The sequence below is a fragment of the Papio anubis genome, chromosome 17 (assembly GCF_008728515.1).
Source record: "Papio anubis isolate 15944 chromosome 17, Panubis1.0, whole genome shotgun sequence".
Classification (NCBI taxonomy): domain Eukaryota; kingdom Metazoa; phylum Chordata; class Mammalia; order Primates; family Cercopithecidae; genus Papio; species Papio anubis.
Window position 1 is genome coordinate 34261715 of NC_044992.1, and position 24604 is coordinate 34286318.

Genomic DNA, 24604 nt, shown 5'->3' on the forward strand with positions numbered 1-24604 from the left:
TCACTTTATTTCAAAAGCAGCTCAGATAATTAGCTCTTCTTTTCCTTACCTTCTTCCACTTCCTTAGGAGTGCACTAATGATCTGTGAATCACCATACAAAGATGCTAGGCAGAGTGTGGGGTCAGGAAAACCCCACCATGGGGGCTGTTTTCATGTAAAGAAGTCCAGTTGCATCATGGAGCTCCAGCACAGTCTGAAATGAGGATAGGTGAATTTGGAAATTGAAGAACAGCATCTGTAATGTGGGGCGAGGGAGTGAGGAAAATGGCAGTCTGGCTGAATGACCATTATTTGGGTCTGAGCTTCTATGACCTCTAATTTCAGGACACACCTTTCTCATCCTAAACCAACAGGGACGTTTCACTGGGAAAGTGTCTCTGAGCAGCGTCTGGGTCTGGCTGCCTTTGTTTTTTTTGTTTGTTTGTTTGTTTGTTTGTTTTGAGACGGTGTCGCCCAGGCTGGAGTGCAGTGGCCGGATCTCAGCTCACTGCAAGCTCTGCCTCCCGGGTTCACGCCATTCTCCTGCCTCAGCCTCCCAAGTAGCTGGGACTACAGGCGCCCGCCACCTCGCCCGGCTAGTTTTTTGTATTTTTTAGTAGAGACGGGGTTTCACCGTGTTAGCCAGGATGGTCTTGATCTCCTGATCTCGTGATCTGCCCGTCTCGGCCTCCCAAAGTGCTGGGATTACAGGCTTGAGCCACCGCGCCCTGCCTGGCTGCCTTTGTTGTGGCTAGGAGAGGAGATGAGATAAACCCTAGAGGAGAGGAAGGAAGCTGAGGCTTGGAGGCAGAGCACAAGGAACAGACAGATCCTGCTTCTGCCTTGTTAAGAATGATTCAGGTTTGAAAATTCTAGAAATGGGGACCCTGAAGCCTTCCACTGTGATCCCAGGCATTATATTACAATACTAACCTAATGTTTACCATGCCACAGAACACCTCCCCAGCGTGCATACCCGGAGGCAGTGTGGGGTTGAATTTAGGGGACCTCAACCTCCTTTAACTAGGTGTTAACTAGGTTAACTAACTTCAACTAGGTGGGCAATCTGTTACTTGAGTCTTGCTTTCTTCAGCTGTAAAAGACAAATTCTGAAGGTCCATTATGGGTGTGAACCAGGCTCAGCTGTTAGCAATTTACATCTCTTTTTATAAACCACATGGCAACTGGATTCAAATCAAGTTTTACTCATTCTTTCACCAAACACTAAGGGCCTATGATACGCAGAGCCCCAAACCGGAGTTTCAGTGAGCTCAGTTTTTCCCTCAGATTTTGCCACCCTGCTTCCTATTAGATTCCGGAACATCATTTCAGTTCTATCTTGTCAGCTCTCTTGCTCACCAGCACCCCTGTGTCCCCAGGGAGGTTTCCTGAATCAAGTGAGAAATCATGGCGGCCTCTTCATCCATGCCCTGCTAGTGTGCACTACCATCAGGTGGCCCAAGGTTATGCTTCACCCTCCCCACCAACATTATTTTCTTTCGTAGCTTAAAAAAATTACAGGAAGCAGGAATACACTTTTCTTGTGAATAATTTTTTAAAAATAGATAGTATGCTTGTAATCCCAGCACTTTGGTAGGCCAAGGCAGGAGGATCACTTGAACCCAGGAGTCCGAGACCAGCTTGGGCAGTATGGTGAAACCTTGTCTCTACAAAAAATACAAAAATTAGCCAGGCTGGTGAGGCATGCCTGTAGTCCCAGCACCTTGGGAGGCTGAGACAGGAAGATTGCTTGAGCCCAGGAGGTTGAGGCTGCAGTGAGCTGAGACTGTGCCACTGCACTCCAGCTTGGGTGACAGAGCAAGACCCTGTCTCAAAAATAAATAGAGTAAAATAAAATAAATAGACAAAGAGAAACTCCTCTTGACAATTCCCCAGCCTCCCAACTTGATTCATGGAAAAACTCAGTCATCCCGAAGAGATAGTGACAAGTTTATATAAGGTTTTGAAAGAGGTCTTGAGGTTCCCAAATCTAAGCCCTGAACAATAACCATTAGGATCTAACCTGTAGATGTGAGCCTTGACTCCCTTCAATACAAGGCAAGGTGACTAAGCTGGGCCTCAGTGGTGGGCCTATTCTGGTGCTGGGATTCGGAAGCAGCAACTTCAGGCCAACCTGTTTTTTTCCCACCCCCATATCTGCAGGAGCTTTACTTTATGATGCCGGTGTGTCCTCCTACCTAAGATAAAAGTTCGGGTAATGGAGGTTGCGCAGGAAAGGATGATTGTAAAATCTGAAAAGAGGAAATGGGGAGAATGATGCCTTTGATGCCTGGCCAATGTTCTTGATTACAAAGGCAAAATTGTAGCAAGCAGTAAAGTTACCTGTCCAAGGCCTAGTTGAAGGTCTGTACGTGGAATCAGAGAACTAAGAGAGGATTGCAGCAGAGGTCGGTGGCAGGGAGGGGGAGGAGAGTGCCCGGGAAACAGGAGACAGTAAAGAATTGCTTGCAGAAGCACACACCCAAAGAGGAGGAGATGCCATGGATAAAGGGAGACCAGCATTAAGTTCCAGGCCCAGTTGAGCCCTGAAATGCCCTTTGTGAGGAGGTAATGAGATCACATGGCTTCCTTCATGGGAAGGAGGCAGGCTGAGAACTGGAAGAGCTTGTTCAGTGAGGTTTGGAGGTCTGAGAACAGGAGGGAAGTGACTGTGGATAATGAGCTGTCCCAGACTGTGCCTTGCCGAACACTGGCATTTAGAGGCACTGTTGATTACCAAAGAAGGGGGAAGTTCAGAAAAGGCCTTGTCCCTTCCAGGAATAAGAAGGGACTTTATTATTATAGATGCAGTAATAAAAACAGCTGCCATTAAGTGAGCACTTACTAAGCGTCAGGCTTTGTGCTAGGCACTTCTATCCATTATCTCCTGTCTACACGAAGCATTTTTGTTCCCATTCCAAAGATGAGCAATATGAGGCTCAGAAAGATTAACATGCCCAAGGTCACACAAGTAAATTATGGGGTCAGAATTTGAACCCTAGGTCTGTCTTGGGAGGGAGGGGAAAAAATCAGAACAAATAAGGAGGACAGAGGGAGAATAGACTCAGGAATATGAAATACAACACATACCACCAAAGGACAGTTCACGTATCTTTACACAGAGGGTAAAAAATGTGTATGCAAAGCTGAATTCTGAGTCAGAATGACCTAACTCATGCTTGAAAGCAAGTGCCTCTTAATTTGCCCTCATGGCAGCCTGTGAGACAGGGGTGTCCTAACTCCTGGCCTTTGAGGAAGTCAAATTCACCAAGTTTCTCTAAGCCCTCCACAACCACACCCTTCTCAAATCAGGCAAGCTCATTTCTCTTGACCCCCTGGTGTCACTGAGGGGACAGGTGGCCCAGTGTAGAAATCATGTTTGCATCTTCGTGATTAGGAGACCTTGCATTCCAAGGAAACAAATGTATTTGCATCTGTTTTCTCAAGAACCCGCCTCCTGGCTAACAATTCCTTGGAGGAAGGGCAAAGACAGCCCCTGTGTTATACCCAAGGAATGCCGATGCTGTCTTTCTTGCTAGGTGCTGAACTGAGTCCTAGTTCAAATGGCTATTATTTGTTTTTAATTTGAGAATACTTGGACAGCTGTCATTGTAAAAGAGTCAAACCATACAAAAATATAATGAGTGTGATTGTCATGCCACAGGTATGATTGTACTAGAAAGATCATGTTACTTTATTTTCTTTTTATCAAATCTAACACCAAGGTCCTATCCCATTAGCTGTGTAGACATTTGTTTTCAGAGGCACTTCTCCTCCCAGAGTAGAACAAAAGTCCCAGAGTTTTAAGAAAACCAAGATATCCAAGGGACCCCTCTGACATTTATCCATGCTGGCCACCACAGATACGTTCCTTGTCCAATCACAGGCATTCCCTTGAAATCCACGCAGGCACATCATCTCTCCCAGGGCCCAGCCTCCTGGGGTCTAGTACTCAGTCCTTCTCCAGGGACCCACTGCTTCTGGGGCACAGGCTGCAGCTTCCCACTACTCAGCCTGGCTCCAGACCCCTCACAGTGGCTCCAGACCCCTCCTTCCTGCCCTCCCAGTTCTGAGACTTTGACCCCTCCCTTCACCACAGGCCCTTCTGCCTTCAGGACACTCACACTTCCTCAGTGAGTTCAGTTTTTTCTGCAAAAGCCAGGAAGGGAGGACTTTAAACAACATTTGCTTTTGGCAAATGCCCCTGAGGCAAGGAAATAGAAGGTGAAGCCATCTCCTTGGAAGGGAAGGAGGGAAAAGACATGGAACAAAATATAAATAGCTGTCATTCCTTTTTATTCTACAACAGCAAAAAACAAAACTCAAATCTCATGTATTATCCTGTGATCAAAGTATTCAAAGCAAAACACCAAAGTCCCTCTTTACTACCCCCTCTCAAATTCCTCTCCCAGAGCAACCATTATCAGGATTTGGGTGTGCTCTGTCTTGTCTTCATAGTTAACTATCGTCAATTATCTGGTTGTAGACTTTCAACATTTAATCAACAAATACTGAGTGCCCACAAAGTAACAGGCAGTGGGGGGCAGGCTAGACTCAGTCATCATCTGGAGAAGAGAGGGAAGTAAGCTGACAATTACAATGCCGTGGGGTAAGTGTGTGATTAGGGAAATGCCGGACAGAGCAGCAAGTGTCAAAGGTGTTTAGGGAAATGAAACAAGTTATTATTTCTGGAACATAGGTCACAAGGCGGGAAGAGATATAGGAAGGGAACGTTAAGCCATGCGGCAGGGCCCAGACCAGGCAGAGCCTTTTAAGCTATGTTTAAGAGTACAGACTTTATATCAGGAGCTCTGAGGAGCCTTGTAAGAGCTGTAAGTAGAAGAGTAACATGCTCAAGTTAGCATTTTAGACCACTTTGGCTGCAATATAGAGAACTGAATGGGATGAAGTGACCCTAGGGAGTAGGTTATGTCAGTAAATAGGGTTGGCAGTGATGGTGGCCTGGATTAGAATAGCGATAGTAAGAATGGAAGAAAGAATAAAATAAGACAAATATTTAGGAGGTAGAATTGTTAGAATTTGGTGATTGATTGGATATTGGTGGTTGGAGTGGGGTGAAGGAGATGGAGGCTAGGAGGACAACAACTCGCCTGGGTAATAGATGGATGGTGGTTCCAATCCCTAAGACAGCAAACACTGGAGGAGCAGTTTTGGGGATAGAATGATTTCAGTTTTGAACATGCCGAGTTTGAGGTGTTCTATTTAAGATTATTAAGGTAGAAATGTCTAGGGGGCTGTTAGACTTAAGGGTCTGGAACTCAAGAGAAGACCAAGACATATGTAATCACTGACCTCTGTGTGGGCACCGTGGCCATGGGATTGGCTGCAGTCACCCAGAGAACGCATCAAGAGTGAAAAGAGGGGGCCGGGCGCGGTGGCTCATGCCTGTAATCCCAGCACTTTAGGAGGCCGAGGCGGGCAGACCATGAGGTCAGGAGTTCAAGACCAACCTAACCAATATAATGAAACCCCATCTCTACTAAAAATACAAAAATCAGCCAGACATGGTGGCAGGCACCTGTAGTCCCAGCTACTTGGGAGGCTGAGGCAGGAGAATCACTTGAACCCAGGAGGTGGAGGTTGCAGTGAGACGAGATTGCGCCACTGCACTCCAACCTGGGCGACACAGCGAGACTCTGTCTCAAAAAAAAAAAAAAAAAAAGGAAGAAGAGTGAAAAGAGAAGAGGGTCCAAGAATCCCAGGGGTCACCACCACCATTTTAGGGACTTGTATTTGGGCCCTTATGCTTTAGTAAGATAAATTTTCTTAGTAAATGAGTTCAGGGAAGGTATCATGTTTTCAAAATAAAATGTAAATTGTTCTTAAATTTTTTTAAACCTTATCCTACTACTACTTTCCTTTTTTTTCTAATCTCTACCACTTACTAGCTGTGTAATCTTGGGCATGTTATTTAACCTTTTAGTGCCTCAGTTTCCTCATCTTTAAAACGGGGACAATAAAAATCTCTACCTGATAGTGTTGTTATGAGGATGAAAAGAGTTAATATGAAAAAGTGCATAGAACAATCAGTGGCTCACAGTATTTACCCAATAAATATAAACTGTACCACCCTCATCCTGACTATCATTAGCATGGAGATGGATGGCGGGTTGATGCTGTGTTCATTTGGAGCTCCATGGCTCCAACAATGGAGTCAGACAGAGTTGAATTCAAATCTTACGTGACTTTGATTTCTCCCAGCCTCAAGCTTCTCTTCAAGTGGCTGTGATGGGGTAGTGGGGAGATGGAGATGGTTAATGGGTTAAAAAAAAAAAAAAAGTGGCTGGGCGCGGTGGCTCAAGCCTGTAATCCCAGCACTTTGGGAGGCCGAGACGGGCGGATCACGAGGTCAGGAGATCGAGACCATCCTGGCTAACACGGTGAAACCCCGTCTCTACTAAAAATACAAAAAACTAGCCAGGCGAGGTGGTGGGCGCCTGTAGTCCCAGCTACTCCGGAGGCTGGGGCAGGAGAATGGCGCAAACCCGGGAGGCGGAGCTTGCAGTGAGCTGAGATCCGGCCACTGCACTCCAGCCCGGGCTACAGAGCAAGACTCCGTCTCAAAAAAAAAAAAAAAAAAAAGTTACAATGAATGAATAAGGCCTAGTATTTGATAGTACAACAGGGTGACTATAGTCAACAATAATTTTATTGTACATTTAAAACTAACTAAAAGACTGTAATTGAATTGTCTATAATACAAAGGATTAATGCTTGAGGAGATGGATATTCCGTTCTCCATGATATGATTAGTACCCATTGCATGCCTGTATCAAAACATCTCATGTATCCCATAAATATATACACCTACTATGTGCTCATAAAAATTAAATAATTATTTTTAAAAATGGCTATCACACCTACCTTATAGTGAAATAATGTCCAAATGCCCTGGCACACAAGAGGCCTTTAATGGTGGTTAATTTCCTTCCATTCCTTCCGTAGTTGTCAATTCAGAACCAGGCAAGTTTGGTGACTCACACCAGGTCTTTTTTCCCTTCCATCTTGTCAGAGGTGTCCTACAATGCAGCACTGAGCTGTAGATGCTGGTTCCCTGTTAAAACCTGGGGAAGAGTGCTAGTTAAATATCTGCAGACACACTGGAGGAGCTTCTCCAAAGTGACTTTCCTCTCCCAGGTGGCCCTCTGGTCAGTGAGTGGCATCTTGGAGTCATCAGGAGAAGGCTGGACCATGTGGGGAGGGTGGAGGAGCAAGCAGAGCAGAGCCTTCGGTGGCTGCGACTTGTCCTTCCTCAGGGAAGGCCTCCATCTTCTGCTCTGGTGGAGCAGCTGCCTTCGGACTCCCCACCACACCAGACTGTCCTCCACAGTCTTCAGAGAAATTGGTCTCCAGTGCAAATCTGTGGTCCCAGCTCTGTGGCCTGACTCTTGCGGATCCTTCCAGCCTCATGTCCTGCCTTCCCTTTCATGCCAGACCTCACTGCCCACAGTCTACCTCAGCCTCATGCCAGGCCTCCGTTCCTTGGTGCAGTGGCTTCCTCTGCCAGGAATGTGCCTCCCCAACCCTACTCCCTTTCATTGGTCCCTGAGGTGAACACATACCTAGTTAGCCTTTCAAGGTAGCTCTTCAGTCACCTCTTGTGAAAACTGCTCTGCTTCCCATATGTATTGTTAGCTGCCCCGCTTTGTGCCCTCCCGTAGGCCCTTGTGTTGTAACATCACAATGTGGTTGCATGCTTGTCTTTTGAGCTGCTTTAAGGCAGGGAGCCTCTCTTACTCATCATTAGCTCCTCACTGCATTGGACAGAGCCTGATACCAAGGGGGCCTTCCGTGTTGGCAGAACAAAGAAATGAATGGACGCATGGACAGACTAATGCAGCTTGTTGAGACAGGGGCTACAGCTTCACTGATGTGAGAACAACTCCACCCTCATGCCCCAGCCTTTTTCTGGGGGCAGGGGCACATAATAACCTTTTTTCCACACTAAACCTTGCTCACTACCAGACTAGTAGGCCTTAAACTCTGAGAGCAAGTATGGAAATCCCTCCTATTTCAACACCCACTGCCCAGAGATTTTGATTCAAAGCAAGGTAGTACATATTTATTGAGAACCTACTATGTTCAAGGGACCACGGTGACACAGTGAGAGGAAATAGCCTCACAGTACTTTCAGAAAGTGCACTTTTAAGTCCATCATTGACATTATCTTCATAAACATCTTTATAAATTCAAGATTCTCTGTGGTTCCTCTGACGGTTCTTTCTGGAAGTCCTCCAGACTTCAACAGTAGTAGAGGGGGAAGTGTGGGCAGCTCTCTAATAAGAAATCTCTTTCTTGCCAGGATACGTGGGGTTTCTACTATATAGGAGGCCCTGGCCCATAGGATTCTTCAGGGCCAAATAAGTCATACTTTGTTCTCATCGCACTCTGACATTTTGTTTAGGGAAAATTAGATTCAAATGGGTGTACGAATCGCCATGAATGAAAAGAGACAGTAAGGCAGTCTCATCCCTTTGATGAGGAGAGCCTCAGATTTCTGTCGGCACATTCTCCTTTGGTCATTGTTCAGCACCAGCTGGGCTCAGAGGCACAGGGTCTTGGACAGGATCTGCCATACCCTTAGAGCAAATGGGCTGGGCTGGCTCCACCTCCATGGCATCATTCCTGGGACCAGAGTGAGCTGTTAAGGCTTATGTCTTAGCCAAGCCTCATTGCAAGATAGTCTCACCTCTCTGTCAACACCATGCTTGATCCCAGGATGGGCACAGGGCAGAGGCAAAAAAGGGGCTAGTGAGAGAAGCAAGGCAGCACCGAGTGAGAAGACCCAGCCTCCTGAGAAATGGGAATCTACAGGGCAACAGTTGCCCGGGGGCATCCCGAGGAGGGCAGGAGGCACCAGCAGCACCCAGGACTGTCCATGGGGATTCTGAAAGCACCAATACAGACACACATGGATATTCTCTTAGCCTGGGGCTTGGGAAGCAGGTAGGAGGATCAGGAGGTAGAGAGTCTGGGGCCAGGAGAGGAGCCCTCTGCATCTGGCTAGTTTAGAAAAGTAGGATTGTTGGAGTTGAAGGTTGTTAGAGTTGCTTTGCAGCAAGCTCTTCATTTAGGCCCCCTCTGGGACACCCTCTCCCTCCTGTCTGCCTCCACTACCTGTGTCCTTGGCCCCACCATCTCTGAAGTGACAAACAGTGATCACTAGCTTACTATGAGGCAATCCAATCATAAGGCATACTCTTTTGTGGCACCAAGAGACCTGCCTGGTACCTCCCTAGAACAATGGAGAGGTGTGTGGCTCTCACAGCTCACTCCTGCTGCCTAAAGCCTCCCTAACCCAAATCTGTCTCTCTCTGCAGTCCCACCCCCTGTACCTGTGCAATGCCAGTGATGATGACAATCTGGAGCCTGGATTCATCAGCATCGTCAAGCTGGAGAGTCCTCGACGGGCCCCCCGCCCCTGCCTGTCACTGGCCAGCAAGGTAGACTCATACTTCACCCTACACACACCCAGAACTTCACCCAGCTCTGGGCTGTGAGAAGACCCTGTGCTCTCTTGTTCCCATGTTTCCTAAGAGTGATGTACCTGATTCCCTTGGGTTTCCCTAACCCATGACTGGTCTGAGAGAAGTGGAAATTCACACCTCTGTTCTTTCTCCTCTGACTAGCACCAGCAGGACTTTTTGACCTTCATCCCAGCATGTTCCCCATCCCACCTCCTTCCCGTCACTTGGGAGTTCCTGAGTCCCTTCCCCTGCTCTGCACCAGAGCAAAGAAGGGGTCAATTGAAGGAATTTCTTCTTTTAGAAATATACACTGAGCATGTGCAAGAACAGCAGAGATAGAAATCATTGCCCCACCCTTAAAAAGTTCACAATTTTCGGCCGGGCGCGGTGGCTCAAGCCTGTAATCCCAGCACTTTGGGAGGCCGAGACGGGCGGATCACGAGGTCAGGAGATCGAGACCATCCTGGCTAACACGGTGAAACCCCGTCTCTACTAAAAAATACAAAAAACTAGCCGGGCGAAGTGGCGGGCGCCTGTGGTCCCAGCTACTCGGGAGGCTGAGGCAGGAGAATGGCGTGAACCCGGGAGGCGGAGCTTGCAGTGAGCTGAGATCCGGCCACCGCACTCCAGCCTGGGCGACAAAGCCAGACTCAGTCTCAAAAAAAAAAAAAAAAAAAAAAGTTCACAATTTTCCCCTGAGATTGCAAACTGGTGGCCCATAAGCTGGGTTTGGCTTGCAGACACGTTGTGTTTAACCCTCACAGTGACTTTTCAATGTGTAACTTAATTGCCACATTTAAAAATTAAAAATGTTTATATAAAAGCTCAGTTTTCGCCAGGCACGGTGACTCATGCCTATAATCCCAGCACTTTAGGAAGCCGAGGCGGGTGAATCACGAGGTCAGGAGATCGAGACCATCCTGGCTAATACAGTGGAACTCCGTCTCTACTAAAAATACAAAAAATTAGCCAGGCGTGTTGGCAGGCACCTGTAGTCCCAGCTACTGGGGAGGCTGAGGCAGGAGAATGACGTGAACCCGGAAAGTGGAGCTTGCAGTGAGCAGAGATTGCACCACTGTACTCCAGCATGGGCAACAGAGCGGGACTTCGTCTCAAAAAAAAAAAACCGGCCGGGCGCGGTGGCTCAAGCCTGTAATCCCAGCACTTTGGGAGGCCGAGACGGGTGGATCACGAGGTCAGAAGATCGAGACCATCCTGGCGAACATGGTGAAACCCCGTCTCTACTAAAAAATACAAAAAAAAACTAGCCGGGCGAGATGGCGGGCGCCTGTAGTCCCAGTTACTTGGGAGGCTGAGGCAGGAGAATGGCGTAAACCCGGGAGGCGGAGCTTGCAGTGAGCTGAGATCCGGCCACTGCACTCCAGCCCGGGCGACAGAGCGAGACTCCGTCTCACAAAAAAAAAAAAAAAAAAAAAAAAAAAAACCTCAGATTTTCAGTTTCTCTAGAAGAAAGCTGCAAAGTACATTGCTGCAGGCCATGGTTGGTAGGAGCTGGGCTGGGGCTGCCCCTTTTCCACAGCTGTGGGCCTTCTCTTTTGCTATGCTCCACCCTGGTCTGCTACCTCACAGGACCTTTAGACCTTTGCCTGTGACTCCTGCTTTAACTAATAATAGCAGTTACTGTTTTCTGTGTGCTCACAATGTGCCATGTGGACATGGGACAGATTCTTTGTATGTATGATCTCATTCACTTTTCAGAACAATCCCAGGAAAGGTAGGCATTATTATTCTCAATTTGACGTATGAGACAAGTGAAGATCAGAAAAGTCAAGTAACTTGCTGGATGACACAATTAGGAAGGAATGGAGCTGAGCTTTGAATCCAACCCTGTCTGTTTCTCCAAACTAGGCTTAATCTATCTGTGGCCTCCCTTCTAGCTGGAAAACTGAATATATGTGTGGAGTGTAGTTAGATTGTGTGTGGTACACATGGGTATGCCCCCAAGGGTGGTAAGAGAGGAGAGTGACACTCCCGGCCTTTGTGCTAGCTTGTTGTCTCAGGCCCAGATCCCTTGTGGATATCCTGGTTCTTCTGGGGGCAAGGAAACAACCTGGATTCTTACCTCATCCCATGGAAGGCAGGGATGTGGGCAGGATTCTGATTGTGGGTGAAGATATTCACCTGGCCTGGCCACGCTGACAAGGAAGGGGACTCCAGAGGTAGTGGGAAGCAGGGGGTCAGGATGCACTTGGAGGAGCTGGGGAGTGTGGCATCTCTGCAAGGCCGTGAGCCTTCATGGCAGTAGAGTTGTTAGGCTGCAGCACCTGCCCTACTTCTGGATGTTTCATTTCTCTTAACTTACAAAATATGGGCAAATGGCACTCATTTATTCATTTGGTAAACAAGTTCCCAGTGCCTGTACTACATTACATAGTGAGTGTGTGTGTGTGTGTGTGTGTGTGTATGGTGGGGGGGGAAGAAGGGTTCCGAGAAGCTTTGCTGCTATTGGTGGGAGCTAGGCTGGGGCTGCCCCCTTTCCACAGCTGTGGGCCTTCTCTTTTACCTGCTGCACCCTGGCCTGCTACCTCCCAGGACCTCTAGACCTTTGCCTGTGAGTCTTTGAGCTACCTCCAATATTTCAGAGGTTCCACGGGCTTACCTCAAATACTTGGTTTTGTTTTGGCGGGATTCTATTAGTTCAACATGTTAATACAAGTTATCTCATAAGAAAATAAATTGTAAGTAATAAATGTAGTTAGTTTGGTAGAACATCTGTTCTTCTTTTGAGACAGAGTCTTGCTCTGTCGCCCAGGCTGGAGTGCAGTGGCTCCATCTCGGCTCACTGCAACCTCCGCCTCCCAGGTTCAAGTGATTCTCCTGCCTCAGCCTCTCGAATAGCTAGGATTTCAGTTGTGCCAATTACGGGGCCTGGTGGCAATTTTTTTTTTTTTTTTTTACATTTTAGAGTCTCGCTTCTGTCGCCCAGGCTGGAGTGCAGTGTGGAGGCTGCATCTCGAAGCCTGGCTGCACTCCATCCTGGTTCAGCTCGTTTCTACCTCTAGTCATAGTTGGGATTACAGAGTTTGCCACCACACCCAGCTAATTTTTGTATTTTTAGAATTTACAACTCACCCTGCTGCAGCTGGTCTCAAACTCCTGACTTTGTGATCTGCCTGCCTCGGCCTCCCAAAGTGCTGGAATTACAGGCATGAGCCACCATGCCCAGCCTAATTTTTGTATTTTTAGTAGAGACAGGGTTTCACCATGTTGGCGAGGCTGGTCTCAAACTCCTGACCTCCAGAGTTCTGCCTACCTTGGCCTCCCAAAGTGCTGGGATTACAGGCATGGGCCACTGCTCCCAGCCGAACATCTGTTTTTCTTAAAATGTGACTCATGAGAGGTATAAGGGAAAGATGGGGTCTTAGGGGAGGAAGAATTTGGAAACCACTGATCCCCTGAAGCTCTGCTTTGGCTTTTCCTATTGGTGCCAATGGTATTGTCACCAATGACAGAGCTGGGGCTCTCAAGCCAGATAGCCCTGGGCTTGGAGCCTGGCTCCTCCACTTCCCCTCAGTGTGACCTGGACTTTTTTAGCTCACCTCTCTAAGCCTCTATTTCCTCATCTGTAAAAGGGGAATAATAATGGGACTTATAAGTAGTTAGGAGGATTTAATGAGACAGTACAGATGGAAGCTTTTAGCCCCATGCCACGTACATGGTAACCACTCAATAAATGATTGCAATTATCATTACCGTCATCATCATTGGCATCATCATTCCGTGCTTTTGTAGTTAACAAGGTTGGGGTATTTTTCCTTCCATTTGTTTTCTCGCTTATTCTTTTCTGAAACCCTCACCATAATTCTTCTGGAGGCTTCCATTCTTGTCACCACCCCACTACCCCCTCCACCCTCTGTCCAGTCACCCAGATTGGTTTCTGTTTCTTTATTAGCAGCTCCACAGCCATCCTGGTGATAAGCCGGAGTCTTATCACCTTATGCCTGAACTCGTGCACTGGCCTTTTGCCTGCTAGAAGGAGCTAGATCTGGAGAAAAGCAGATGGGTGCAAGCCCTGCCTCTCTTACCATGGAGGCCACTACCTGGTAGTAAAGAACAGGCATTCTGAAGGCTGAGGTCCTGGGTGCAAATTCTGCCTCCACTGCTTCTCAGTTGGTAACCCTGGGGAAATTATTCAGTTTCTCTGAGGCTCAGTTTCCCAACTCAGAAGTGGGGCTGATGACTGTCTTATAGAGTTGAGGAGTAAATGAAATCACATGTAGGAAACATGTAGTATTAATAATAGTTGACATAAGAGCTGGGTGTGGTGGCTCATGCCTGTAATCCCAGCACTTTGGGAGGCCGAGGCAGGCAGATCACAAAGTCAGGAGTTTGAGACCAGCCTGGCCAACATGGTGAAACCTCGTCTCTACTAAAAATACAAAAATTAGCTGGGTGTGGTGGCGCACGCCTGTAGTCCCAGCTACTCGGGAGGCTGAGACAAGAGAATCACTTGAACCCACGAGGCGGAGGTTGCAGTGAGCCGAGATCACACCACACATCACTGTATTCCTGCCTGGCGACAGAGCAAGACTCTGTCTCAAAAAAAAAAAAAAAAAAATTAGTCAGGCCTTGTGGCGTATGCCTGTAATCCCCGCTACTTGGGAGGCTGAGGCAGGAGAATCTCTTGAACCTGGGAGGTGGAGATTGCAGTGAGCCAAGATTGCGCCACTGCACTCCAGCCTGGGCAACAGGGTGAGACTCTATCTCAACAATAATAACAATAATGATAATAGTTGATATAATAGTAACTAATAGTTAAGCAACACCATGTGCCAGGCACTATTATAAATGCTTTGTGTGGATTCGTTTATGTAGTCCTCATAACAACCCTATGGATTAGGTCCTGTTATTATCCCAGTTTACAGAAAAAAAAAAAAAAACAAACACAGAGTAGTGAAGTGACTTGCCCCAAGTCTCACTGTTAATAGTTGGTATCAGAGCCAGGATTCAACCCTAGGCAATCTGGTCACTGGATCTCAACAAAGGTTATATTCCTTCTCCTTCCTTTCATCCTTCACTTTCAAGCCCAGAGGAATCTCACCTTTGCTACCGAATCTTTCCTGACCAGCCCAGGCCCAGCCAGCCCAGTAGGAGCAGAAATCCCTCCCTGGGGGCATGCCTCCAGCAGGTAGGGTGTCTGTGCATGCTTTCAACACCATCTAATGCTAAGTCTAGGTTTCAGGGAGGCACATGATGGGTGGAGGGAGAGGCCAAAGGTCCTTCCTGTCCCCACCCCTACCTCAAAGTAAGCAGCCTCACTTTTATCTGCTTTCTATATTGAACATTTGTGCCAGATTGTGTGTGTGTGTGTTGGTGGAGGGGATAGTAGAGGGGAGAGCCTTCTGGAGTGAAAAAAGGTGTGGAAACCTCTGTTTCTATTCCTTTGTGCTCTAGAATATTATTATCAGCGTTATAGCTTTATGTATTTGCCTTGTCTCCACAACTATATTATGAGCTGTTTTGGAGGGCCTGGCTTTTCCTGGCTTGGTGGCCTGGGCACGGTAGGTGTTTCAGTTTTGATGAGCAGAAAATATATAGGGACTCTTGTCTGGAGAGGAAAATCTAAGGCCCAGAGAAATGCAGCAGCTGACCAGTGAGTCCTGCAAGTAAGAGGCAGAATTGCCAACTCACTCACATTGTTCTCTCTGTAATGGCTCCTGTTGCTAGAGGCTGTGGCAGCCTTGCCTGCTGCCCCTAGGGCTGGCCAACTCTGAAGCTTCCAAAGAGCTCTCTGGATTCTTTCTAAAACTGCCTTCCTGTCCACCTGCCTAACCTCTCTCTGCTTTCCAAATTCCAGTCCCCAAAGAAGTACTTTTTTTCCTTTTTGCCTCCACTTACTTTCTCCTGCAGGTGGACAGGAGGCATAGATAGCCCTAGATTGGACTGCTACCTGTCCCAAATCTTGCTTTTTATTCCTAGAATTCTGGACACAGGGACCCACTGCCTGAAAGTCCTGTTTGTTTTCCCCTGTTGGCCAATGCTCTGGGCTCTTTGATCACTTTTACAACTTTGTAATTATGGGCTGTAATGGGCTGGAGTGTTTGAATGTCACAGTAATTGCCTTCCACTGTTCCTACCCCAATTCTTCAAAGAGAGAGGGGAAGGGAAATAACAAAATCTCCAAAGAAGAAAATCTTTGCCCTTCCTCATGCTCTTCCAGGCCAGGGTGGGTCCAGGGTCTTGTTCTAGGGATGTGAAAACCGAGGCCTGGGAGTCCCAATTCTGTGACTACTGGGGTGACCTCTCCTGTCCTTTGGCCAAATCCCTGGAATAGGAGATCACCAGTAGGGTTCCCTATCAGGGATTCCTTTTCCCCTGGTACTTCTCCCATACCCTTGTTAGGAGGGCTCTGAAGATTGGAAAGTCTCTACCTGCCTGGAGTAGCTTAGATGGGGTGGACTTCCTGGGAGGAAGTGAGTAGGGAAGACGGAAGCCACGAACCTCTCAACTCCTTCAGCACTTCCATTCTGGAATTGACGGGTCCTGTGAATTTCCAGTCAATTAGCCTGGTAAGCCTGGGCCCTAGGCTGGGCCTAGCTCCTGGGGGAGGAAGGAAAGTTACCCTCCTGACTAAAATGGGGCCCCACTTGAGTGTCTCCTCTGCCTGCAGGCCGTAGGCTCTGAGTGGCCCCCTGGGCCCTGCCACTGTCTGGGGAGTGGAGAGCAGGGAGCTGGAGCAAGGAAAGGAGCTGCTCCCAGCCTGCCTGGCAGGAGACCTGCCCTGACAGGCTCTCCCTGGGAAGACAGGCAGAGATCAAAGTGCTGAGCCTGTGAGTAAGTCCCAGCACTGGCTCTTCTTGCTGCCACCACTACTTGCAGGAGGGTTAACTCCTTCAATGCCTGTGGGAAGACCCCAGAGACTTTGGAGGGTGGGGGCAGTGCCCAGGGATGTAAAATCACAGCCTGACGCCATTAGAAGATGAACCTTTGCCCTAGGGAGGAAGGCTGGAGGGTGGCTGTGCTGGGCTGGGAGGCCCCAGGCCAAGGCCAGGAGCAACTCCTCACAGTGCCTGTTAGTTGTTTGCTGTTGTGCCTCCCCCCTCCCCCCACCTTTAGCTCTTATCTTCCTTTCCTTACTCCCCTCCCCACGCACACCCCCTGGATTCCTGCTTTTTGTTCTCTTTCTGGCGCTGCTATCTGTTCTGCCTGGTTGGCTAGATTCTGCTTCCTCAAGCTGGCTCTTGGAGCCTTTGGTGAACATGCACGTGTGCCTGTGGGCACTTTCCCCTGTAGCTGCAGCAGCCGCTGGGGCTGACCTGGCCAGTGGTGTTGATCTGGGACTAGCCCTTCGAGTCCCTCCCCACTTTTGTCTCTAATGCTGCCCTAAGGGAGAGGACAAAAGATAAACCACTGGACAGGGACTCCTCTAAGTCCTTGAATTGGAGCCAGAGAAGGACTCGGCAAAGTAGAGTGTGGCAGGGAGAGGGAGCCCATGAGATGGGCTAAGACTGGGGCTTTGTGATGGCGGCCTTGGGTGAGAGTGCTGTCCCAGGCTCTTAGACCTTTGCCTGAGCTGGGGAGATGCCCTGCAGGCAGGGCTGGGCCCTGGAAAGCCCAGCTCCCTCTGAAGGAGAGCTCTACTTCTCTGCTGTCCCCTTCTTCCTCTCTCTTCTCCTTCTAAGGGGTGCAGGTCACTCCTGCTCTTGGTGCTCACACCTCTTAGTGAAGGCAGGCTGATTGTACCCTGAGGACAGGAGCTGTGTCTTATTTGTCTTTTGTCCTAGAGCCAGGTCCACCACCTGGCACCCTGTAAACCCCCCTTAAGGATTTGTTCTATTACAAAAGGAAAAACTAGATATTATCCCTTGAAGGCAGTGGGGACCTGAGTGAGCTCAGGAGGCAGAAGAGGAGATCCTAGACCCACTGATGCCTTGCATAGGTAGATATGAGTGTGCAGAGGTGTGGTGTGGGCAAAATCCTAGGAAGGGATAGATGTGTGAGGGGTGAGGCTAGACCGTGGGTGGGCTCTATCCTTCCCTGACCTTAGCCCAACCTCTACTGTGTGCCTCTGCAGGCCCGGATGGCGGGTGAGCGAGGAGCCAGTGCTGTCCTCTTTGACATCACTGAGGATCGAGCTGCTGCTGAGCAGGTACCCAGGGACATTTGCGTGTTCAAGGAGGGGGCCGGATGGAGGAAGATAAAGCTCTCAGGGGAGAGGGAAGGGCAGGGAGAAGTCACAGCAGCCCTGTGGGCACTTTCTCCCTGTAGCTGCAGCAGCCGCTGGGGCTGACCTGGCCAGTGGTGTTGATCTGGGGTAATGACGCTGAGAAGCTGATGGAGTTTGTGTACAAGAACCAAAAGGCCCATGTGAGGATCGAGCTGAAGGAGCCCCCAGCCTGGGTAAGCACACTAGACCTCCAGACCTTGCCTTGCACTATCCCTACTTTGTCCTGTGGCAACTCCCACCAAAAGCCCTTAGACTCCTGGAGCTGAGAGAGATCCTGGAAACCCTCAAGTCCAACTTCATCCATCAGCTGTGTGCCTCTGGGCAAGTTTTCCCCATCTTTGGGCCTCAACTACAGAATGAACAGATCAGGACAGATGAGTTCTAAAGTTCTTTACAGCTCTGTGGCTTCATGGCATGGAATAGCAGAGCCAGAATGAAACCCTGGTCCCCTGATCCACGAGCCCTGGTTGGGGCTTCTCTACTGGCCAAGAACCTCTTCCAGCTGCTCACTGGCAAGAAACTCCCACCTTGCAGAGGGGTCCCTTTCTCTTTTTTCCCCAAGCACATGGGTTTTGAGATAGTACTTCTCCCAGCTGACATCCGGAAGACACTCTGAGTGCCCTTGGGTAGGGAGGGCCCATCTAATCCCACTTGCAGGTTCCTCCCTATCCCCTCAGATGGAGGACTCAAGGGAACCTCCAGCTAGCTATGTGCCTCCCGGGCCTCTGTGTTTCCTCCCGAATTGGAAGTACGACCCTCTCTTCTCCTCCTGGAAGTAAGGCCCTTTCCCTCTCTGCTCACTCCCCAGCCAGATTATGATGTGTGGATCCTTCTGACAGTGGTGGGCACCATCTTTGTGATCATCCTGGCTTCGGTGCTGCGCATCCGGTGCCGCCCCCGCCACAGCAGGCCGGTGAGCAGTGTGGGGTCTTTGGTGGTGGTGAACGTCTGCGCGTGTGTGGGTGGGTGGGGAGAAGGAAGGAGTACGTGAGGAAGGCACCTTTATACCTATGAAACCATTTACATTGAAATACCCCAGCATCTGTCTTTGTTGATTTCCAGCAGCCTCTCCTTATATTACTCAAACATTCAAAAAGTACACCAGGTGCTGAGGGTAGTACAGTGAACAAGATGACAAAAAACCCTACCCTCAAAGAGCTTTTATTCTAGAGGGAGAAAACAGACAATAAACAAACTAAATAAGTAAAATCTATAATGTTTTAGATGGTGGTGTGTACTATGGAGAAAAAATGATAATGCTGACAGCAAGGTGGGAAGGGAATGCAAGGGAATAGGGTTAATTTTTTTTTTTTTTGAGACAGAGTCTTGTTCTATCGCCCAGGCTGGAGTGCAGTGGCATGATCTCGGCTCACTGCAACCTCCACCTCCTGGGTTCAAGCAATTCTCCTGCCTCAGTCTTGTGAGTAGCTGGGACTACAGGTGTGCGCCACCATGCCCAGCTAATTTTTGTATTTTTAGTGGAGATAGGGTTTTACCATGTTGGCCAGGCTGGTCTCAATCTCTTGACCTCGTGATCCACCCGCCTCGGCCTCCCAAAGTGCTGGGATTACAGGCGTGAGCCTCCGCGCTCGGCCAGAACAGGGTTCATTTTTAAAATCAAGTCCAGGGAAGGCCACATTGAGAAGATGGCATTGCAGCAAAGATCCTAAATGGGAGAGGGAGTGATCTGTGCAGGTATCTGAGGAGAAAGGGATCCAGGCAGAGAGAACAGTAAATGCAAAGGCCTTAAGGCAGAAATGTGTCTGGTGTATCTGAGGAACAGCATGAAGGCTGTGACTGGAACAGAGTGAGATGGCAGAGTAGCTGATGGGGGCCCAGTTATATTGGACTGTTGAGGCCATTTATTTTTTACTGTGGGTGAAACAGGAGCCACTGGAGTGTTGTGAGAGAAGGGGCATCACGATCTGACTGAAGTTTTAATATGATCATTCTTGCTGTTGTAATGAGAATAGACTACAGGGAAGCAAAGCTGGAAACAGAGACACCAGCTAAGAGGCTATTGCAGGAATCCAGGTGACAATAATGGTAGCTTGGATTAGGAAGGTGGCAGTTAAAGTGATGAGCAATAGTTAGGTTCTGGGTACATTTTGAAGGCCAAGCCAACAGATTTAGTAATGGATTGATTGTGGGGTGTGAAAGGACTCAAGGATGGCACCAAGATTTTTGGCCTGAGCAATTAAAAGAATGGAATTGCTATTTGCTGTAATGGGGAAGACGGGGAAGACAGGTATGTGGTCGGAGATTAACCCATGGTTAATAGGATGAGGCATGTAAGTTTGAAATGCCTATTAGATATCCAAGTTGAAATGTCAAGCAGCAGTTGGATAAAAAGTTTCTCATGGGTCATCAAAGGAAGAAAAGCTAATGGTATAAGCAGGTGGGTGGCCTGCACCACCATACCCGGCTAGTTTTGGGAGGGCTTGGCATGCTTGGCAGAGCCACATATGAGCTCCAAGGAGACGAACTCCCAAGGATGTTCAACTGGCCATGTAATCTACCTGAGTGACTGGGAACGGAGTCCAAGCTGGGGTCTAGAGAGGGAGGGAAGGGGAGCCCATGCCCCAATCTGACATGCCCCAATCTGAGCCTCATTCCTCTTCCCAGGATCCACTTCAGCAGAGAACAGCCTGGGCCATCAGCCAGCTGGCCACCAGGAGGTACCAGGCCAGCTGCAGACAGGCCCAGGGTGAGTGGCCAGACTCAGGGAGCAGCTGCAGCTCAGCCCCTGTGTGTGCCATCTGTCTGGAGGAGTTCTCTGAGGGGCAGGTAAGGCAGGTCTTGTGATTCACCTCCATGACCAGCCTGGGGAGATTGAAGCTGGGGGAGGGGTGGGCAGGCCTAGGGTCTGGTATGGGTACCCTGGCTACATCTGTTTCCCCATGTATCCTGCATGAGGCAGAGATCAGGGACCAGCCTGAGGTTTGGTCACTTTTCTGACCTTCCAGTGAAAGAGCACTATTTTTTGTTGAGAGTGTACCACGTGCCAGGCTGCAGTGGTGCTTTGGATGCATTATCTCATTTTAGACCCATGGCAATGAAGGGTGGGGTTCGATTCATTTATCTTCATTTTACAGCAGAAAACTGTCTGTTAAGAAACTTGCCCAAAGTCATGAAGCTCAGTGCAAAATCCAGGTCTATGTGATACCAAAGTTCATACCATTCCTGTTCTACTGTGAGGTCTTTTACAAGTAGATAATAGCAAGAAGGAGAGGCCTAAGGGAGTTGGGGGATGTTCTGATTCCTGGCAATTCCTATGGCTACAGAAACCTTTGGTTTGGACCCCCTCTTTTTCTCCAGGAGCTACGGGTCATTTCCTGCCTCCATGAGTTCCATCGTAACTGCGTGGACCCGTGGTTACATCAGCATCGGACTTGCCCCCTCTGCATGTTCAACATCATAGGTAGGAGGTGGGCCAAGGGCTCCCCCATGTGTAGGCAGACAGATCTAGAATGTGGCTTCCCTTTGGGAAAGGGTTGCAGCCGTGAAGCTGGCGAGAAAGCAGAACTGCCACCATAGTTGTATAGGCTGTACACTGCTCCAGAGTGCCTCACTTGAGGTGAAGGGTCATTCACAATGTAAATTTATTTGTTTGTTTGTTTGTTTATATTTTTTGAGATGGAGTTTCGCTCTCATTGCCTAGGTTGGAGTGCAATAGTGAGTGCAGTCTCGGCTCACTGCAACCTCCTCCTCCTGGGTTCAAGCGATTCTCCTGCCTCAGCCTCCCAAGTAGCTGAGATTACAGGCATGCACCACCATACCCCGCTAATTTTGTATTTTTAGTAGAGATGGGGTTTCTTCATGTTGGTCAGGCTGGTCTCAAACTCCTGACCTCAGGTGATCTGCCCACCTTGGCCTCCCAAAGTGCTGGGATTACAGGCATGAGCCACCACGCCTGGCATGTAGATATCTTTATTATTGTAAAAATTATTTGTATTTCATGGCAAGTTTGTTGATTCTAAATCTGGCGATTTGTATGTTTATTATTCCAATTTTCTGGCAATAAAATATCCTATTCTAACAAAATCAGTATGTTAAGATAATTTTATAAAAGATGAAAGTGAAATAAATATCTTGAGAAAAGAGACCCTTTTTCTAAGGTACCCATGGGTGCCCTATGGGCTAGCAGTGGCCCTGGGTGAAAGAGCTCCAAATGGCTGATGGGAGGATGAGGGATTGATGCGCACAGTGGCCCTCCCCGGGCAGACAGCCTGACTGGAGGGAACGAAGGAGTCCCAGAGCACAGGCAGGTTAGGTACGTCCTTGGTCCCCCAAACTCTGAGCTCACAGGCTACCCAGGGTCAAATAGATTAGCTACAGCCATGTCTTTCTGTAGGTTTGTAGAGTTAAACATCTGTGCTCTTGGTTCTTTTTTCCAGAGGGAGATTCATTTTCCCAGTCCCTGGGACCCTCTCGATCTTACCAAGAGCCAGGTCGAAGACTCCACCTCATTCGCCAGCATCCTGGCCATGCCCACTACCACCTCCCTGCTGCCTACCTGTTGGGCCCTTCCCAGAGTGCAGTGGCTCGGCCCCCACGACCTGGTCCCTTCCTGCCATCCCAGGAGCCAGGCATGGGCCCTCGGCATCACCGCCTCCCCAGAGCTGCACATCCCCGGGCTCCAGGAGAGCAGCAGCGCCTGGCAGGGGCCCAGCACCCCTATGCACAAGGCTGGGGACTGAGCCACCTCCAATCCACCTCACAGCACCCTGCTGCTCGCCCAGTGCCCCTACGCCGGGCCAGGCCCCCTGACAGCAGTGGATCTGGAGAAAGCTATTGCACAGAACGCAGTGGGTACCTGGCAGATGGGCCAGCCAGTGACTCCAGCTCAGGGCCTTGTCATGGCTCTTCGAGTGACTCCGTGGTCAACTGCACGGACATCAGCCTACAGGGTGTCCATGGAAGCAGTTCTACTTTCTGCAGCTCCCTAAGCAGTGACTTCGACTCCCTAGTGTACTGCAGCCCTGAAGGGGATCCCCAGCGAGTGGACATGCACCCTAGCGTGACCTCTCGGCCTCGTTCCTTGGACTCGGTGGTGCCCACAGGGGAAACCCAGGTTTCCAGCCATGTCCACTACCACCGCCACCGGCACCACCACTACAAAAAGCGGTTCCAGTGGCATGGCAGGAAGCCTGGCCCAGAAACTGGGGTCCCCTCGTCCAGGCCTCCTATTCCTCGGACACAGCCCCAGCCGGAGCCAGCTTCTCCTGATCAGCATGTCACCAGATCCAACTCAGCAGCCCCTTCGGGGCGGCTCTCTAACCCACAGCGCCCCAGGGCCTTCCCTGAGCCAGCCCCTGGCCCAGTTGAAGCCTCCAGCATCTGCCTCAGTACCAGCAGTCTTTTCAACTTGCAAAAATCCAGCCTGTCTGCCCGACACCCACAGAGGAAAAGGCGGGGGTGTCCCTCCGAGCCCACCCCTGGTTCTCGGCCCCAGGATGCAACTGTGCACCCAGCTTGCCAGATTTTTCCCCATTTCACCCCCAGCGTGGCATATTCTTGGTCCCCAGAGGCACACCCCTTGATCTTTGGACCTCCAGGCCTAGACAGGAGGCTACTACCAGAAACTCCAGGCCCCTGTTACTCAAATTCACAGCCAGTGTGGTTGTGTCTGACTCCTCACCGGTCCCCGGAACCACATCCACCTGGGGAGGGGCCTTCTGAATGGAGTTCTGACACCGCAGAGGGCAGACCATGCCCTCATCCACACTGCCAGGTGCTGTCGGCCCAGCCTGGTGAGTTTTCAGGGGGAAGTGGATGTGGTAGGGAGAGGAGACTAGAGCTGCATATTTCAGGACAGGTGAAGTCAGCCAACAAAGGGTTGATGGAAGCTGAGAAGGATACAGCAGAGGTGACAACCAAAATACTTAACCATCAGGACAGCATATGCTGACTAGAGTGCAGGAACAGCTCAGCTCTGCCAGGTGCTACCCCTTTAGTTGGCAGATCACAGAGAAGTCCCAGGGAGGTGCTGGTGTGGCTGAGGCATCAGAAAGGCACTTGGAAGGCTGGGTGTGATAGCTCATGCCTTTAATCCAAGAACTTTGGGAGGCCGAGGTGGGTGGATCCCTTGAGGCTGGGAGCTCAAGACCAACCTAGCCAACATGGTGAAACCCAGTCTCTACTAAAAATACAAAAATTAGCCGGGCATGGTGGTGGGCACTTATAATCCCAGCTACTTGGGAGGCTGAGGCAGGAGAATCGTGTGAACCTGAGAGGCGGAAGTTGCAGTGAGCCAAGATGGTGCCACTGCACTCCAGCCTGGGTAACAGAGTGAGACTCTGTCTCAAAAAAAAAAAAAAAAAGAGGCACTTGGAGTGGTCTGGGGTAGCAGCTCAAACATAAGTGTTTCTATATTTTAATAACTGGTTTAGTTCTACCAATGCTCACAGCTCAGTATTAGTTCTAAATACAAAGAAGGCCAAGAAGTGTTCCTTGGGGAGAGCTATAGTAGAAATAATTACACATAACCATAATACGAGGCTATATAGGAAGAGCTATGTGAGTAACGAGAAAAAAGAGAGAGAGAGAAACCACAGGTGGTCCCCAGCAGCCCTGTACGGCCTTAGGTTTTCTTCCCTTCCCCTGTGGTAAAACAACAGGAGGACTTCCCTTTGACGCATCATGATTAATAAGACTGACCTTAATTTCTTGGGGATTCAGTGCATCCCTATATTATAACAAATGGTGATCATGTAAATTCTCAACTTTAACATGGTATTTACTTGCCCATATATCTCTCTTTTCCACCCAGGACCTTCCACCTTCTACTCTTCCCCATCTTCCCCCATTGTGCAGATGACACAGTTCTTTGTATACAGCCTTCACTAGAGCCCTTCCACCCCAGGAGGTGACCCAGAGGTCCTGAAAGATTCTTCAGTGTAGGAATTCTTCATGCAGGACCTGGGAGCTGCTCTCATCCATTCATGC

At 49.2% G+C, this 24604-nt stretch overlaps 1 protein-coding gene and 1 long non-coding RNA gene across 3 annotated transcripts in view; one reads left to right on the forward strand and one right to left on the reverse strand.

The window, feature by feature from the left end:
* The window catches only part of RNF43 (ring finger protein 43), a 68604-nt gene that overhangs the window by 41303 nt on the left and 2697 nt on the right, over nucleotides 1-24604 (forward strand). The window contains exons 2-8 of the mRNA XM_031657520.1: nucleotides 9322-9444; nucleotides 17504-17578; nucleotides 17698-17829; nucleotides 18465-18569; nucleotides 20282-20443; nucleotides 20975-21077; nucleotides 22054-23409. Coding sequence (XP_031513380.1) covers nucleotides 9322-9444; nucleotides 17504-17578; nucleotides 17698-17829; nucleotides 18465-18569; nucleotides 20282-20443; nucleotides 20975-21077; nucleotides 22054-23409 — 2056 coding nt within the window. The remainder of the gene's footprint in view (nucleotides 1-9321; nucleotides 9445-17503; nucleotides 17579-17697; nucleotides 17830-18464; nucleotides 18570-20281; nucleotides 20444-20974; nucleotides 21078-22053; nucleotides 23410-24604) is intronic.
* Nucleotides 1-24604, reverse strand: part of LOC103878794 — a 54108-nt gene that overhangs the window by 5831 nt on the left and 23673 nt on the right. For both annotated transcript variants that reach the window (XR_004179407.1, XR_004179408.1), the window contains exons 2-3: nucleotides 6866-7065; nucleotides 50-194 (exon numbers count right to left, since the gene is read on the reverse strand). This is a non-coding gene — a long non-coding RNA (uncharacterized LOC103878794). The remainder of the gene's footprint in view (nucleotides 1-49; nucleotides 195-6865; nucleotides 7066-24604) is intronic.